The sequence below is a fragment of the Hypanus sabinus genome, chromosome 28 (genome assembly GCF_030144855.1).
Source record: "Hypanus sabinus isolate sHypSab1 chromosome 28, sHypSab1.hap1, whole genome shotgun sequence".
In the NCBI taxonomy this organism is placed as follows: Eukaryota; Metazoa; Chordata; class Chondrichthyes; order Myliobatiformes; family Dasyatidae; genus Hypanus; species Hypanus sabinus.
Genome location: NC_082733.1, coordinates 44,462,498 through 44,477,357, shown reverse-complemented (window position 1 = coordinate 44,477,357; position 14,860 = coordinate 44,462,498). Strand labels below are relative to the sequence as shown.

At 42.3% G+C, this 14,860-nt stretch overlaps 1 protein-coding gene across 2 annotated transcripts in view; it reads right to left on the bottom strand.

Annotated features, from left to right (window-relative positions):
• The window catches only part of dennd4a (DENN/MADD domain containing 4A), a 170,722-nt gene that overhangs the window by 84,567 nt on the left and 71,295 nt on the right, over positions 1–14,860 (bottom strand). For both annotated transcript variants that reach the window (XM_059953083.1, XM_059953084.1), the window contains exons 10-12: positions 8,224–8,399; positions 6,942–7,042; positions 1,797–2,015 (exon numbers count right to left, since the gene is read on the bottom strand). In XM_059953083.1, coding sequence (XP_059809066.1) covers positions 1,797–2,015; positions 6,942–7,042; positions 8,224–8,399 — 496 coding nt within the window. The remainder of the gene's footprint in view (positions 1–1,796; positions 2,016–6,941; positions 7,043–8,223; positions 8,400–14,860) is intronic.

Genomic DNA, 14,860 nt, shown 5'->3' with positions numbered 1-14,860 from the left:
TTCAGGAAATCAGTTAGTAACCTGGAAGAAGAAACTGATTTCATTTATTTATTTTGAGATACCATGGTAACAGGCCCTTCCGGCCCAACAAGCTCATGCAACCCAATTACACCCAAGTGGCCAATTATCCTACTAATTTGTACACCTTTGTAGATACTGGAGTTCTTTGAGGGTAATAAGAAGCGCAGTGGAGAGAGGGGAACAGACGGACATTACTTACTTGGATTTGCAGAGAGGCGTTAGATAAAATGCCACATAAAAAGACTTATCCATAAGATAAGGATTCTTAAGAGTTGGGATACATGGGTGTTACTCAGGTTGGCAGTCAGTGGTGAGCGGTGTGCCACAGAGGTCAGTGCTGGGCCTGCAACTATTCACAATATACATTAACCATCTGGAAGAGGGGACCGAGTGTGGTACAGCTAAGTTTGCTGATGATACTAAGTTGAGTGGAAAAGCAAATTCTGCAGAAGATACGCAGAGTCTACATAGGTTAAATGAGTGGGAAAGGGTCTGGCAGATAAAGTACAATGTTGGTAAATGCCAGGTCATCCACTTTAGAAGGAAAAATGACAGAGATCATCATTTAAGTGGTAAAAAAAAATTACAGCATGCTGTTGTGCAGAGGGACTTGGGAGTGCTTGTACATGAATCACAGAAGGTTGGTTTGCAGGTACAGTAGTGTATCAAGAAGGTAAATAGAATGTTGGCCTTCACTGATAGAGAAATTGAATTTAAGAGCAGGGAGGTTATGCTGCAAACAGTGCAGGGTACTGGTGAGGCTGCACGTGAAGTACTGCATGCAGTTCTGGTCTCCTTACTTGAGGAAGGATATACTGACTTCAGAGGTGATACAGAGGAGGATCAACAGGTTGATTCCAAAGATGAGGGGGTTAGACTATGAGGAAAGATCGAGTCTCCTTGGACTGTACTCACTGGAATTCAGAAGAATGAGAGGAGATCTTGTAGAAACATAAATTATGAAAGGAATAGTTAAGATTGAGGCAGGAAAGCTGTTTCCACTGGTAGGTGAGACGAACCAGGGTCATAGCCTCAAGATTCTGTGGAGTAGGTTCAGGACGGAGATGAGGAGGAACTGCTTTTCCCAGACAGTGGTGAATCTGTGGAATTCTCTGTCCAATGAGGCAGTGGAGGCTACCTCAGTAAATATATTTAAGACAAGGTTGGATAGACTTTTGCATAGTAGGGGAATTAAGTGTTATGGGGAAAGCGTAGGTAGGTAGAGATGAGTCCATGGCCAGATCAGCCATGATCTTATTGAATGGCTGAGCAGGCTTGATGAGCCAGATGACCTACTCCTTCTCCTATTCTTTATGTCGGAGGAGACTGAAGCACCCAGAGGAAACCCACCGAGGCACAGACAGAACATATAGAATAAACTCCTTACAGACAGCGGTGGGAATTATAACGTTGCACTAAAAAATACACAACAGATCAAAGTTTGGTGCCCAGAACCTGTGCTCTAAAGATTTTTTTGGAAAAACATTCAAAGTTAACAGCTGCACAGAGATGAATTATTCTTATTTCCACAATATCATAACATTAGTTTTGTGGAGAGAATGAGGATTTTTTTACTAGATTTAATGATTAAAAGGAAATGTTATTAATTATGAAGCATGTATCTTTCACACCAAAACTTAACCTTGATCTAAAATCAAGGAACTAATATTTTTGAATTCAAGCAATTTGCATGCTTAGTTAGTAACGTGTGTATCTCAAATACTTGATAAGTGCAAATTCAAAAATCAGAGATATTTTTAAGTAACGGTAACCACCTTGAAGATCAAACAGCGAGCTAGCGTCTGTTGTTTTCTCAGAAGGAGCCTCTGTGATAGGTCGGAGGTATGTTCTGTAACCCTTCAAAATGGAAGCCATGAAGCGAAGAAAAGCTTCTTGTATTTCCAGTTCGAACACCTGCATCTTTTTACCAGAGTTTAAATCATGATCATTCATTGTTAATTCCATTAAAGCTTCCTCTCTTGGTCTTTGATGCACTGAAAAGAAACACATTTAGTTTTACATTTAAATGCTTAATGTAAATTACACATCCTCTAATGAACGGCATTGGAAAATAGAGCAATTTTAATTGATTTTGAAGATCTGACTTGAAAAAAAAATTGGGAATATTATCCTTTCTAATTCCTCCCTCGTCAATGCCCTGATTAATGGCAGATATAAATCCACTGAAGTCTCACAGGGCTAATTTTCCCTTGTAAGCATAAACAATAAGTATTTACACTTGCATTATTTCACTGAAATGTAAAAAAAATGAAAGCTACTCAATGTTAACTTAAAGTGAAAAAAAATTAAACAACTTATGGAAACAGAATCAGAATGAAAAGGCAAAGAGCTAACAATGATGTAATCCTGATGGCATTATTTGTTTTTCAAAGTTCAAAGTAATATTATTGCAGTACATATATCAAATTATTACAGTATGTCAAAATACCAGAGTTGATTAGAGTGCTTAAGGTAAAGGAACCCTTAGGGGTCAAGTGATCATACCTCTTAGATAGGTACATAGAGCTTAGAAAAATAAAGAGCTATGCAGTAGGGAAATTCTATGCAGTTTCTGGAATTGGTTAAAAAAAACACGAAATGCTGGCAGAACTCAACAGGCCAGACAGCATCTATGGGAGGAGGTAATAACGACGTTTCGGGCCGAAACCCTTCATCAGGAGTGAAGCAACATGGGATGGTCGAGGGGGGGATAAGAAGTGGGGGGAGGGATAAAGTAGAGAGCTGGGAAGTGATAGTCTGGAGGAAAATGGGCTGGGGGAAGGTGGAGAATTATGGGAAATAAAAGAGAAAGAAAGGTAGGGCTGGGGGGAGAGATTATAGTGAGGGCGGAAAAAGAGAGAGAAAGAGAACCAGACTAAAATAATTTATAAGGGATGGGGGTAAGGGTGGGGTGCAGGGGTATCAGCGGAGGTCAGTGAGTTGGATGTTCATGCCGGCAGGAAGGAGGCGCTACCTAGACGGGATATAAAGTATTGCTCCATCGACTTGCGTGTGGCCTCATCTTGACGGTAGAGGAGGCCATGGACAGACATGTCAGAGTGGGAGTGGGGTCTGTGGAATTGAAGTGTGTGGCCACAGGGAGATCCCGCCACTGCTGGAGGAGCAAGCGCCGGTGCTCGGCAAAACAGTCTCCCAGTCTGCAGCGGGTTTCCCCAATGTATAAATGGCCACATCGGGAGCAGCGGATACAGTATATCACCCCAGTTGACTCGCAGGTGAAGTGGTGCCTCACCTGAAAGGACTGTCTGGGGCCTGTCTGGGATGGTGGTGAAGGAAGAAGTGTGGGGGCAGGTGTAGCACTTCTTCTGTTTGCAGGGATGAGTGCCCGGAGGGAAGTCTGTGGGAGGGATGGGGGGGATGAATGGACAAGGGAGTCGCGTAGGGAGCAATCCCTGCTGAAAGCCGAAAGTGAGGGGGAAGGGAAGATGTGGTTGGTGGTGGGATCACATAGGAGGTGGCGGAAGTTACGTTGGATTATGCGTTACCACTATCCCAGGCCCCAGTCCTTTCAGGTGAGGCACCACTTCACCTGCGAGTCAACTGGGGTGATATACTGTATCTGGTGTTCCCGATGTGGCCATTTATACATTGGGGAGACCTGCTGGAGACCGTTTCGCCGAACACCGGCGCTCGGTCCTCCAGCAGTGGCGGGATCTCCCTGTGGCCACACACTTCAATTCCACAGACCACTCCCACTCCAATATGTCTGTCCATGGCCTCTTCTACCGTCAAGATGAGGCCACATGCAGGTCAATGGAGCAATACCTTATCTCCCGCCTAGGTAGTCTCCTTCCTGCCGGTATGAACATCCAACTCACTGACCTCCGCTGATACCCCTGCACCCCACCCTTACCCCCATCCCTATCTATTATTTTAGTTTGGTTCTCTTTCTCTCTCTTTTCCCCCCTCACTATAATCTCTCCCGCCCTACCTTTCTTTCTCTTTTATTTCCCATAATTCTCCACCTTCCCCCTAGCCCATTTCCCTCCAAGCCTATCAGTTCTCAGCTCTCTACTTTATCCCTCCCCTCACTTCTTATCCACCCTCGACCATCCCATGTTACTTCATTCCTGATGAAGGGTTTCGGCCTGAAACGTCGTTATTACCTCCTCCCATAGATGCTGTCTGGCCTGCTGAGTTCTGCCAGCATTTCGTGTTTTTAAAAATTTATTTCCAGCATCTGCAGATTCACTCATGTTGCCTCTGGAATTGGTTGCATGGTCAGCATAACATTGTGGGCCGAAGGGCCTGTAATGTGCTGTAGATTTCTATGATCCATGTTCTAATATTATTGGCTAACTTACCTTTGTATTCCATCTTTTCCTTTGACTTTTTAGTTGGTTTTCAAAAGCTTCCCAACACTCCAACTTCCCATTATTTTTGCTCTATTCTATGCTTTCTCTTTGGCTTTTGTGTTGACTTCGACTTCTCTTGTCAGCCACGGGGTTGTGCCATCTTGCCTTTAGAATACTTCTTTGTCTATGGGATGTATATATCCCGTGCCTTCGATATTGCTCCCAGAAGTCTGGCTATTGCTGCTCTGTTGTCATCCCTGCTTTCCAATCAGTTTTCTCCTTTCTGATGCTCCTGTAATTCCCTTTACTCCACTGTAATACTGATATATCTGACTTCAGCTTCTCCTTCTCAAATTTCAGAGTGAATTCCATCATATTATTAAGAGTCTGAACTACACTCTTGCTGGCTTCAGCTAAATTGAACACACATTACGAATTGCAAATCGGCTCTGTGGCCTTCTAACTCTAAGCAATTTGATTGAGAATTTTGTATCCAATTAAAAAAATCAAGATATCCTGCAAGTTTTTGATTTCTGTAAACTGAAAATATCGGCCCACAGTGCCTGGGATGATTACAAAGAGAAATAGGTTTCTCGGTGATGCCTGCATCCTGTGTGAATTTAAGAATTGCAGCTTTGATCGAGAAGAAACTGTTTTAAGTGCATGAGCAACTAATGCGATCAGACTGGACATCTGATGTCAACAAACTTGGGCAAATATAAGGTTAAACACAAGGGTCCAATGAAGGGTCTTGGTCCAAAACGTTAGCTCTATATTCCTTTCAATAGATGCTGCCTGACCTGGTGAGTTCCTCCAGTATTTTGTGTGTTACCAAGTATAAGGATTATACAATTCAATGAAATTATAGTCATAGAATCTTTTCCTAGAACCTTTTTAAAATCTCAAGTAATTCCGATATATAATGTGTATTACTGGATATTGGAAATACACAAGATATATATATGATACATGCAAGGCGATCCTAAGCCAGCTCTACACTTCATGAGTTACCAGGACCAAAAGACTGCGGATATGACAGTGATTTGGCAAAATCCCTTGCTGCTGCACAGAAAACTCTGTGGTCTCCATGGTATCTGAAAGTCACTAGTTTTTAAAAGGAATGATCAGTATTCACAAGAGAGAGGGATCTTGATAAAAGTGAGATCAGCTTATGTGCTGGAACAGGTCAAGGTTAAGAGGATGTGCTGGACTGTTTGAAAGTCCCCTGGATTGGATGGGACATACCTCAGGTTACTATGGAAGTGAGTGAAGAGATTGCTGACTTTTTGTGATGATCTTTGAATCCTCACTGGCCACAGGAGTCGTACCAGAAAGTTAATAGGGATAAGAGGATTCTAAGAGAAGCATGGTCTGATTAGAGATAGTCAGCATGGGTTTGTAGTGGCCAGATCATGCCTCATGAGCCTTAATGACTTTTTGTGGAAGTGATAAAACAAATTGATGAAGGTAGAGTCCAAGTTCCCCATATTTAGAAAGTAAGGGGACATGGGATCCAAGGAAACTTGGATGTGTGAATTCAGCATTGGTTTGCCCACAGAACGCCAAAGGTGGTAGCAGATGGAGCACATTCCTGAGGTCTATGACTAGTGGTGGTCTGCAGCGATCTGTTCTGGGACCCCTGCTCCTTGTGATCTTTTTAAATACTGCAAATGACTTAGATGAGGAAGTGGGAAGGTGGAATAGTAAGTTTGCAGATGACACGAAGGTTGGTGGTGTTGTGGATAGGAGAGAAGGTTTCAACAAGAGATTGATGGGATGCAGAGCTGAGAAGTGGCAGGTGGAGTTCAAGTTGGGAAATAATTTTATTTGGAAGGTTGAATATGAAGGCTACACGAGGTTACTGGTAGGATTCTCAGCATTGTGAAGGAAGAGAGGTATTTTGGGGTCCAAGCCCATAGATACCTCAAAGTTGCCATGCAAGTTGATAGGATGGTTAAGAAGGCGCATGATGTGTTGGTCTTTGTTAGTCAGGGGTTTGAGTTGAAGAGCTTTGAGGTAATGTTGTTGCTCTACAAAACTTGGAAGCATTGCATTCAGCTCTAATCTCCTTATAAGAAGGATGTGGAAGTTTTCGAAAGGGTACGGAGGTGATTTACCAGAATGCTGCCTGGATTAGGAAGCATGACCAATGTGAGGAAAAGCTGAACAAGCCAGGGCCTTTCGCTTTGCAGTGAAGTTGAGTGAGAGGCAACTTGAGAGTAGTGCATATGATGGTAAAGAATAATATACAGAGAGGACAGCCAGTGTGCCCGTTTATCCCAGAGTGGCAATAGCCAATGCACGAGGACATAATTTAAGGTGTTTAGAGGAAACTACAGAAGGGACGTCAGAACTAGGTTTTTTCTTTAAACACAAAGTGATAGGTACATTGAACAGGCTGCAAGGGGTGCTGGTAGAGGCAAAAACATTAGGGACATTCAAGAGACATTGATGAAATGAAAAAAAGTGAGGGCTAAGCAGGAGGGAAGGATTAGATTAACTTGAAGTAGGTGAAAGGGTTGGCATAACATTGTGGGCTGAAGGATCTGTACCTTTCTAGGAAAAGGACAAATTACAGCATTAAAGAGTTCATAAGGCACTTACTCTCAGCCAGCTGTTCATAAATGTTGTTTAAAGAGTTGATCAGATTTTTACAGGCTTTCTTTGGAAGTACTTTCCATGTAAGGCTTTTCCTGTCATCAGTTCTGAAAGAATAAACTTTTAAATACATAACTTGGACACAAATACACAGCAAGTAAATTTTGAAACATCATCACAATATTACTTTTAGTATTCATAAAATTAAAGAGCACTGCAAGAACACAGTAACTGACAGCAAATTGAAGAAAAAACTCTGAAATGAAATTAAATGTACAGTACATGCTGATTGGCAAATTACAATAATAGAGACAACGAACTATGAATTGGGGTTGTGACTTCATCATCAGTAAAGCACTTGATTAATGTAATTTAAAAAAATAACCAATTGATATTATCTGCACATTAATTGAAAGATCAGTTAGGTACAAATATCTTAAGAAAAATGTTGGCTACAAGTATCCTTTAGTCTTCTCTATTCAAGAAGATCGATGCTGATCAGGAGAATGGGATTGAGAGGGAAAATAAATCAGCCATGATTGAATAGCAGATCAAAATTGATGGGCTGAATGGCCTAATTCTGTTCCACTGAATTGTGGTTTAATTTAGCACAGTCTTTCTTGTTCTCCATAACATCTGATTCTCTAATGGTCCAAAAATCTGTATCTCAGGCTAGGGTAGACAGACATATTTTTGGACAGTAAGTAGTGAAGGCACCTGTCAAGATTATAGTAAAAATATTACAATTATTGATTTTTTATTCTTACAAAAATTAAAAATCACCACAGAATCAATAAAAACACTTAAATGAATTTAATTCTAAAGTCTAGATATCGCATTAGCTGAGTTCTCACAAGCTTGAACATGAACCCACAGACGGCAGTGGGGGGGCAGCGTAGGTGCAGTCCATCAGTGTGTGGGGTAGCCAGCAGCTCAGGCGCCAGATAGGAAAAGCATCCATCAATTCAAAGAACAAGCCAGTGCTGGAAACTGGGGCTTTTGCAGAGAAACACTGGTAATTCTTTCCATTAGCTCCAGCAGTGGATCAGAAACTTTTAAAATTATTTCAATAAATAATGTGTGCCAGACACACAATAATTGGAAAGAGAGGTGCTGCTGTGCAGAGGAGAGTCAAGATAAAAATCAGGTTTATTATCACTGACACATGACATGAAATGTGTTGTTTTCTGACAACTGTACAGTGCAATACAAATAATTACTATTTTGCAACTCAACTAATAAACAAAAGCCACATTTTACAATTTAATTGTATATGTCAAAATCTTACTGAGAGATGGTGTTAGTGTCTAGGTCCACGCAGCTTACATCACTTGGAGGATCATACAGATCAAAGTAGCGGGAGTCAACCCCTACAATGAAGGGGCAAGGGGCACTAAGGACATCTGCCAGAGCCAAAGGGCACAGAGGAATATATGGACACGGCCAATGGAATGGAAAAATCATCTGTATGTAAAGAACCACAGTAAAATCAACATACTTTCAGAAATGCAGTAAAAATAAAAAAAGTATTCATTGTATCAAAGCACAACTAATGTCAAAACATTACCTAGAGCTACTGCTTAGAGTGTTCCCACAACCTGAGTGAAAACGTACAAATCTTTAAAAATGCAGACACTACAAATTGTAGCGATACAAAATAAAAATATAAATTTCTGAAAATACCCATCAGGTAAGACAAGAGTGATAGAGAGAGAACAAAAGTTAATATCTCAAATCAACAACTTCTTACTAGGATGAAACAAACCTCATTTTCTGAAATTAATATATCATAAGCTTTTTATTCCTCAAAGTACAAAAGAAAGTTGATAAGGTAAACACAAGCAGACTTTTTCCACTGAGGTTGGGTGGGACTAGAGCTGGAAGTGATGGGTTAAGGGTGAAAGGATCTTGAACCATAGGGGATAACTTCACTTGCCCCATCATTGAACTGTTCCCACAATCTATGGACTCACTTTCAAGGACTCACCTCATGTTTGATATTTTTTGCTTATCTATTTATTATTATTATTTTTTTTTTATTTGCACAGTTTGTTCTCTTTGCACACTGGTTTAATTTGGTTCAATGTTTCATTGATTCTGTTATGGTTTTATTCTATTATGGACTTATTATGTCCACAAGAAAATGAAACTCACGGTTATATATGGTAACATATATATACTTTGATAAGTTTACTTTGAACTTTGGATACTTAAGGGGGACATGGGTTTGATTGCAACATTTAAGAGAAATTTGGATAGTTACATGAATGGGAGGGGTATAGAAGGTCATGGTCCAGGTGCAGGTTGATGAGATAGACAGAGAAATAGTTTGGTTTGGACTAGATGGTCCAAAGGGCCTGTTTCTCTGTTATAGTGTTCTATGACTCTAACAGCTGTATGTTGGGACTTTGGTAGATCTCACAGAAAGTAATTGAAAGTGAAAACTTCAAAACTACAATCTAACATTTCATTGTTAAAATCTTTCCCAAATACACAAGGATAATTTTTTATAGCCAGAAAGATCTGTGCATTTAAGCGAACAATTAATATGAATCACCATGTTGTCTCAGGTTTTAGGAATTTTAAGTGAAATCATAGGAGTTGTCATTTAAAGTTTTTATGGGTTATAGTACTCTCTACTTCTCTAAACTACATAAAATAGATTGCACATAAAGGCAGTGATAAAAGACAGCTGCTGAAGCAGTAGTTGTCTGGTCCTTGAGTTCAAAAATAGTCCATAACTTTTGTTTGGTCTCTCTAGCCTTTTATGACATCTCAGATATTATAACCTCTAGAAGATTTTGTCGTCTCCTTAGCATTCCATCAAAGAGATCAATATAAAGCACCTCCCTGGTGGCACAAGCAAATTCAAAGGTTTCAAAGGTACAATTCAACGTCAGAGAAATGTATACAATACACACCCTGAAATGCTTTTTCTTCGCAAACATCCACGAAAACAGAGAAGTGCCCCAAGAATGAAAGACAATTAAATGTTAGAACCCCAAAGTGCCCCCCAGCTCCCCTCCCTCCCTCACATAAGTGGCAGCGAGCAACAATTCCCCCCCCCCACCACTGGCAAAAATAAAGCACACCCGCTACCAGCACTCAATTGTGAGCAAGGCAATAGCAAAGACACAGATTTGCAGTTACCCCAAAGACTACATTGTTCACCTGATAATTCAACATGCTGCAGGCGTTCTCTCTCCTAATAAGGAAGGAAGAGGTGACTCCATTTTCCAATGAGTGGAGAGAGATAACAAACAACTCGCTGGTTTATGATGTTAAAAGTCAGTTACCTCACTTTATCTGAGCTCTGTGCCTGAAGATCACAAGGATCCCGGGTCCCCAGGCACACAGCAGATGTTCTGACTCCCTCAACCACATATGGATCTCCTGTGGCAACACCGACCCTTGATCCACCCATCTCCAGTTCCTCGAGATCCCAGGCTTCCGAATCCGAGTTGAAATCTTAGGCCAAGCTTTCAGCATGCTGAATAGTGGCCGATTGTGGAACCCTGAGAGCAGGTTCCATTCCCGCAAAGAACCGCAGTCAGCGTGTTACTCCAGGTCAGGGTCTTCAAGAGTGAAATTCCCAGGATGAGGCTTTCCTTTCCTTTCTCCTTGAAAGAATGGGGTTTCCTTTCCTCCACCAATGATACTTTCCTCATCTGCATCTCCTCCATTTCCTGGACATCCACACTCAGCCCATCTTCCTGCAGCCTTAACAGTGATAGAGTTCTTGTCCTTACCTTTCTACCCCATGAGTCTCCATATTCCACACAATATTCTCCACTCACCATCTCTCTAAAGGGATCCTACCACCTAACTCATCTTTACCTCTCCCAACTTCCACTTTCTGCAGGGATCGCTCCTTCTGTGATTCCCTTGTTCATTCATCCCTCCCCACTAACTCTGGCCCAGCACTTAACCCTGCAAGCGGCCAAAGTGCTACACCTGCCCATTCACCTGCAAATCTGCTGAGGTTGATTACTGTAGCTGGTGCTCCCAAAGCAGGCTCCTTTACATTGGTGACTTCCGCCGTAAACTGGGGACCGCTGGTCAAGTGCCTCTGCTTCATCCACCTGAAGCAGAACTTCCCAGTGCTCAACATTTTAATCCTGATTTCCATTCCAACATGTTGATCCATGGTCTCACCTTGAGGCATGATGAGGCTACCCTCAGGGTGTACTCTGTCTGGGTAGCCTCCAATCTGATGGCATGAATATAGATTACTCTTTTCAGCAAACAAAAATCCCTCCCCCCTCCTCTTCTTCTATTTCCCACTCTGACTTCTTACCTCATCTCACCTGCCTATCACCTCCTCCTGGGTGCTTTCCTCCCCTTGTCCACTCTACTGTCTTATCAGACTCCTTCATCTCCAGCTGTTTATCTTTCCCACCCACCTGGTTTCACACATCACCTTCTAGCTAACCTTCTTCCCTCTCTCCACGTTTTTATTCTAGCGTTTTCCCCCTTCCTTTCTAGTCTTGAAGAAGTGTGTCAGCCTGAAACATCAACTGTTTACTCTTTTCCATAAATGCCTCCTGACCTGCTGAGTTTCTCCAGCATTTTATGTATGTTGCTTTGGATTCCCAGCATCTGCAGAATCTCTTGTGCTTAAAATTGAAGGAATGTTGTGCAACTAATTCAAGTTAGACCACAATACTTATTCCAGAAACAAAACAGGAAGTACGTCAACATCTTTTATGGATCCAAGTAGTCTGAATTGAAACCCAAAGATAAAGTGCTATATACTAGCAGTAAATTAAAAAAATGTGTTTTTTTAAAGATTTTCTTTATCATAGCCTAGGACACTGATAGGAGCAGATGGTAATAGGAAAGCATTTCATTGAGGGAGGGTGAGTGATGATGCCATTAGACAAGAACTTGAGAGCATAAATTGGGAACAGATGTATTCAGAGAAATGCACAATGAAAATGCGGAAGTTTTTTATGGAGCACTTGTAGAGGGCTCTAGATAGGTTTATCCCTTTGAGGCAGGGAATAAATAGCAGGCAAAGAAACCAAGGACGACGAGAGGTAGAACATCTAGACAAGAGGAAGGAGGAAGCAAACTTCAGGTTTTGGAAACAAGGATCAGGCAGGGCTCTTGACTCAAAGTCAAAGTACATTTATTACCAAAATATGCGTATGTTACCATATATGACATTGATGTTCCTGCAGGCATTTGTAGGAAAATAAAGAAATTCAATAGAATTTATGTGAAACTATACATTAACAAAGACTTACAGTCAGCTAGTGAATTACAAGGTAGCCAGTAAGTAGGTCAATAATGGACTTGGGAGAGCTAAAAGAGGATTCAAGAAGGCCTTGCTGAGGTGGACTAAGTAAAACTCTTAAGATATTTTATACGTATGTAAAGAACAGGAGGAGGTCTAAAGAACTGATCAGTTATAAAAGCTGAAACGAGTGCCTGGAGTCAGGGAAGGTAGGGAAGGTCCTTAATGCATACTGTAATGATTTATGTATCATGACACAATCTGTGGCTGCTTGCAGAAAACCTGGGTAATATGCATGGCTGATAAGGAAAAATAACCTCATGTTGTGCAACAACCAACTCCGAGGAATTCTAACCATCTGCCCTTACATTAAATGACATTACCATGGCTTAATCCTCCATCATCAACAACTCAAGAGTCACTAAAGCTCAAAAACTCAACTGGACAAGCTCATAAACACCATGGCTATAGACCAAAATGCTGGTGGAATCAGCAGCTCAGGTAGTATCTATGGAGAGGAATGAACAGTTGACATTTCTGGCCGAGACCCTTCAACAGGACATGACCTGATATGCACAGTCGACGTTTTGGGACGAGACCCTTCGGCAGGCCTGGAGAGAAAAAGCTGAGTAGATTTTAAAAATGAGGGAGGGGAGAGAGAAACGCAAGGTGATAGGGGAATATGATAGGAAAGAAAGGGGGATGGACCATCAGAGGGAGGTGATGGGCAGGCAAAGGGATATGGTGAGAGAGGGAAAAGGGGAAGGAGAGTAGTGAAGGAGAAGGGGGAGCCATTACCGGAAGTTTGAGAAATTGATGTTCATGCCATCAGGTTGGAGGCTACCCAGACAGAACACAAGATGTTATACCTCCAACCTGAGCATGGCCTCATCGCAACTGTAGAGGAGGCCATGTATTGACATATTGGAATGGGAATGGGAAGTGGAATTAAAATGGGTAGCCACTAGGAAATCCTGCTTCTTCTGCTTAGGAGGAATGATGGCGCTTAACAGCAACTCCTTTGCTTGCATCTTCAGAAACAGCTCTATTTCTACCTTTAATATCTTTATTTTTTTCCTTTCAGGGTTCTTTTGAAGACCCTGACCTGGAGTTACACGCAAGCTTCGGTTCTTTGCGGGAATGGGTTGCATGACTGGCTGCTATTCGACATGCCAAGGGTTTGGCCTGAGAGTCTCGATCGTGTTTGGAAGCATAAGATCTCGGGGCTCTGGAGACGGGTGGATCAAGGGTCGGTGTCACGACCAGAAGCTCATGTGTCGTCGGGGAGGCCAGAAAATCTTTCAATGTGGACCTGAAGACCTGAGGTCTTTGCAATTTTTGGACACAGAGCTTGGAAAAAGCAACTAAATGGACTTTTAAGATCGTAAACCAGTGGGCTGCTGTTATGTCTCCCGCCTGCTGTGAAAATGGGGCACACCTCCCTCTCCCTTGCCAGGGAGAAAGAACCTGTGGGTTGTGGAATTCAGATGAAATGTGAAACTTCTGGGGTAACTGGGCTTGGTGATTGTACCGACACACATTTAATTTTGCTGGTGGGGGGGGGGGGAAGGGGTTAGATGCTCACTGCCGCTTATGCACGGGATGCACGTTCATCTTTTGGGACATTTCTCCGTTTTTGTGGATGTTTTGTGAAGAAAAAGCACTTTAAGATGTATATTGTATACATTTCTCTGACTTTAAACTTGACCTTTGAACCTGTGAGCATAGCGTAGGTGCTCGAAGCAGTCTCCCAATCCACGCCGGGTCTCTTCAATATAAGGTTGAGTGTACTTGGCCTTTTTCCCTTGGAGCGATAGAGGATGAGAGGTGACCTGATAGAGGTGTATAAAATGAGGGGCATTGATTGTGTGGATAGCCAGGGGATTTTTTTTCCCCAGGGCTGACAGGGCTAACACAAGGGGGCATAGTTTTAAAAGGTGATTGGAAACAGGTACTGAGGGGATGTCATGATTAAGTTTTACACACAGGGAGTGGTGAGTGTGTGGAATGCACTGCCAGCGACAGTGATGGAAGCAGATATAATAGGGTCTTTTAAGAGACTCTTAAGATAGGTACATGGAACTTAGAAAAATGGAGGGCTATGCACTAGGGAAATTCTAGGCAGTCTCTAGAGTAGGTTACATGGTCGGCACAATATTGTGGGCTGAAGGGCCTGTAATGTGCTGTAAATGTCTATATTCGATGATACACAGGAGGCTACACCAGGAGCACCGGACACAGTATATAACCCCAAAAGACTCACAACTGAAAGACCACCTCACCGGGAAGGACTTTTTAGGGCCCTGAATGGTAATGAAGGAGCAGGTGTAAGACAGGTGTAGCACTTGTTCCACTTGCAAGAACAAGTCTTTGCTATGCCTGCCCCTACACTTCCTCCCTCACTGCCATTCAGGGCTCGAAACAGTCCTTCCGCATGAGGCAATGCCTCACCTGAGAGTTTGTTGGGGTCACCTACTGTATCCAGTGCAGCCTTCTGTATATCAGTAAGACCCAACAACGATTGGGGACCGTTTAGTCAAGCTCTTACATTCCCACCGCTCGGGGAAGCGGGATCTCTCAGTGGTCATCCATTTTAATTCCACTTCCCATACCGATATGTTAATCCATGGCCTTCTCTGCAGTCACGATGAGGCCACACTCAGGTTGGAGGAACAACACCTTATAT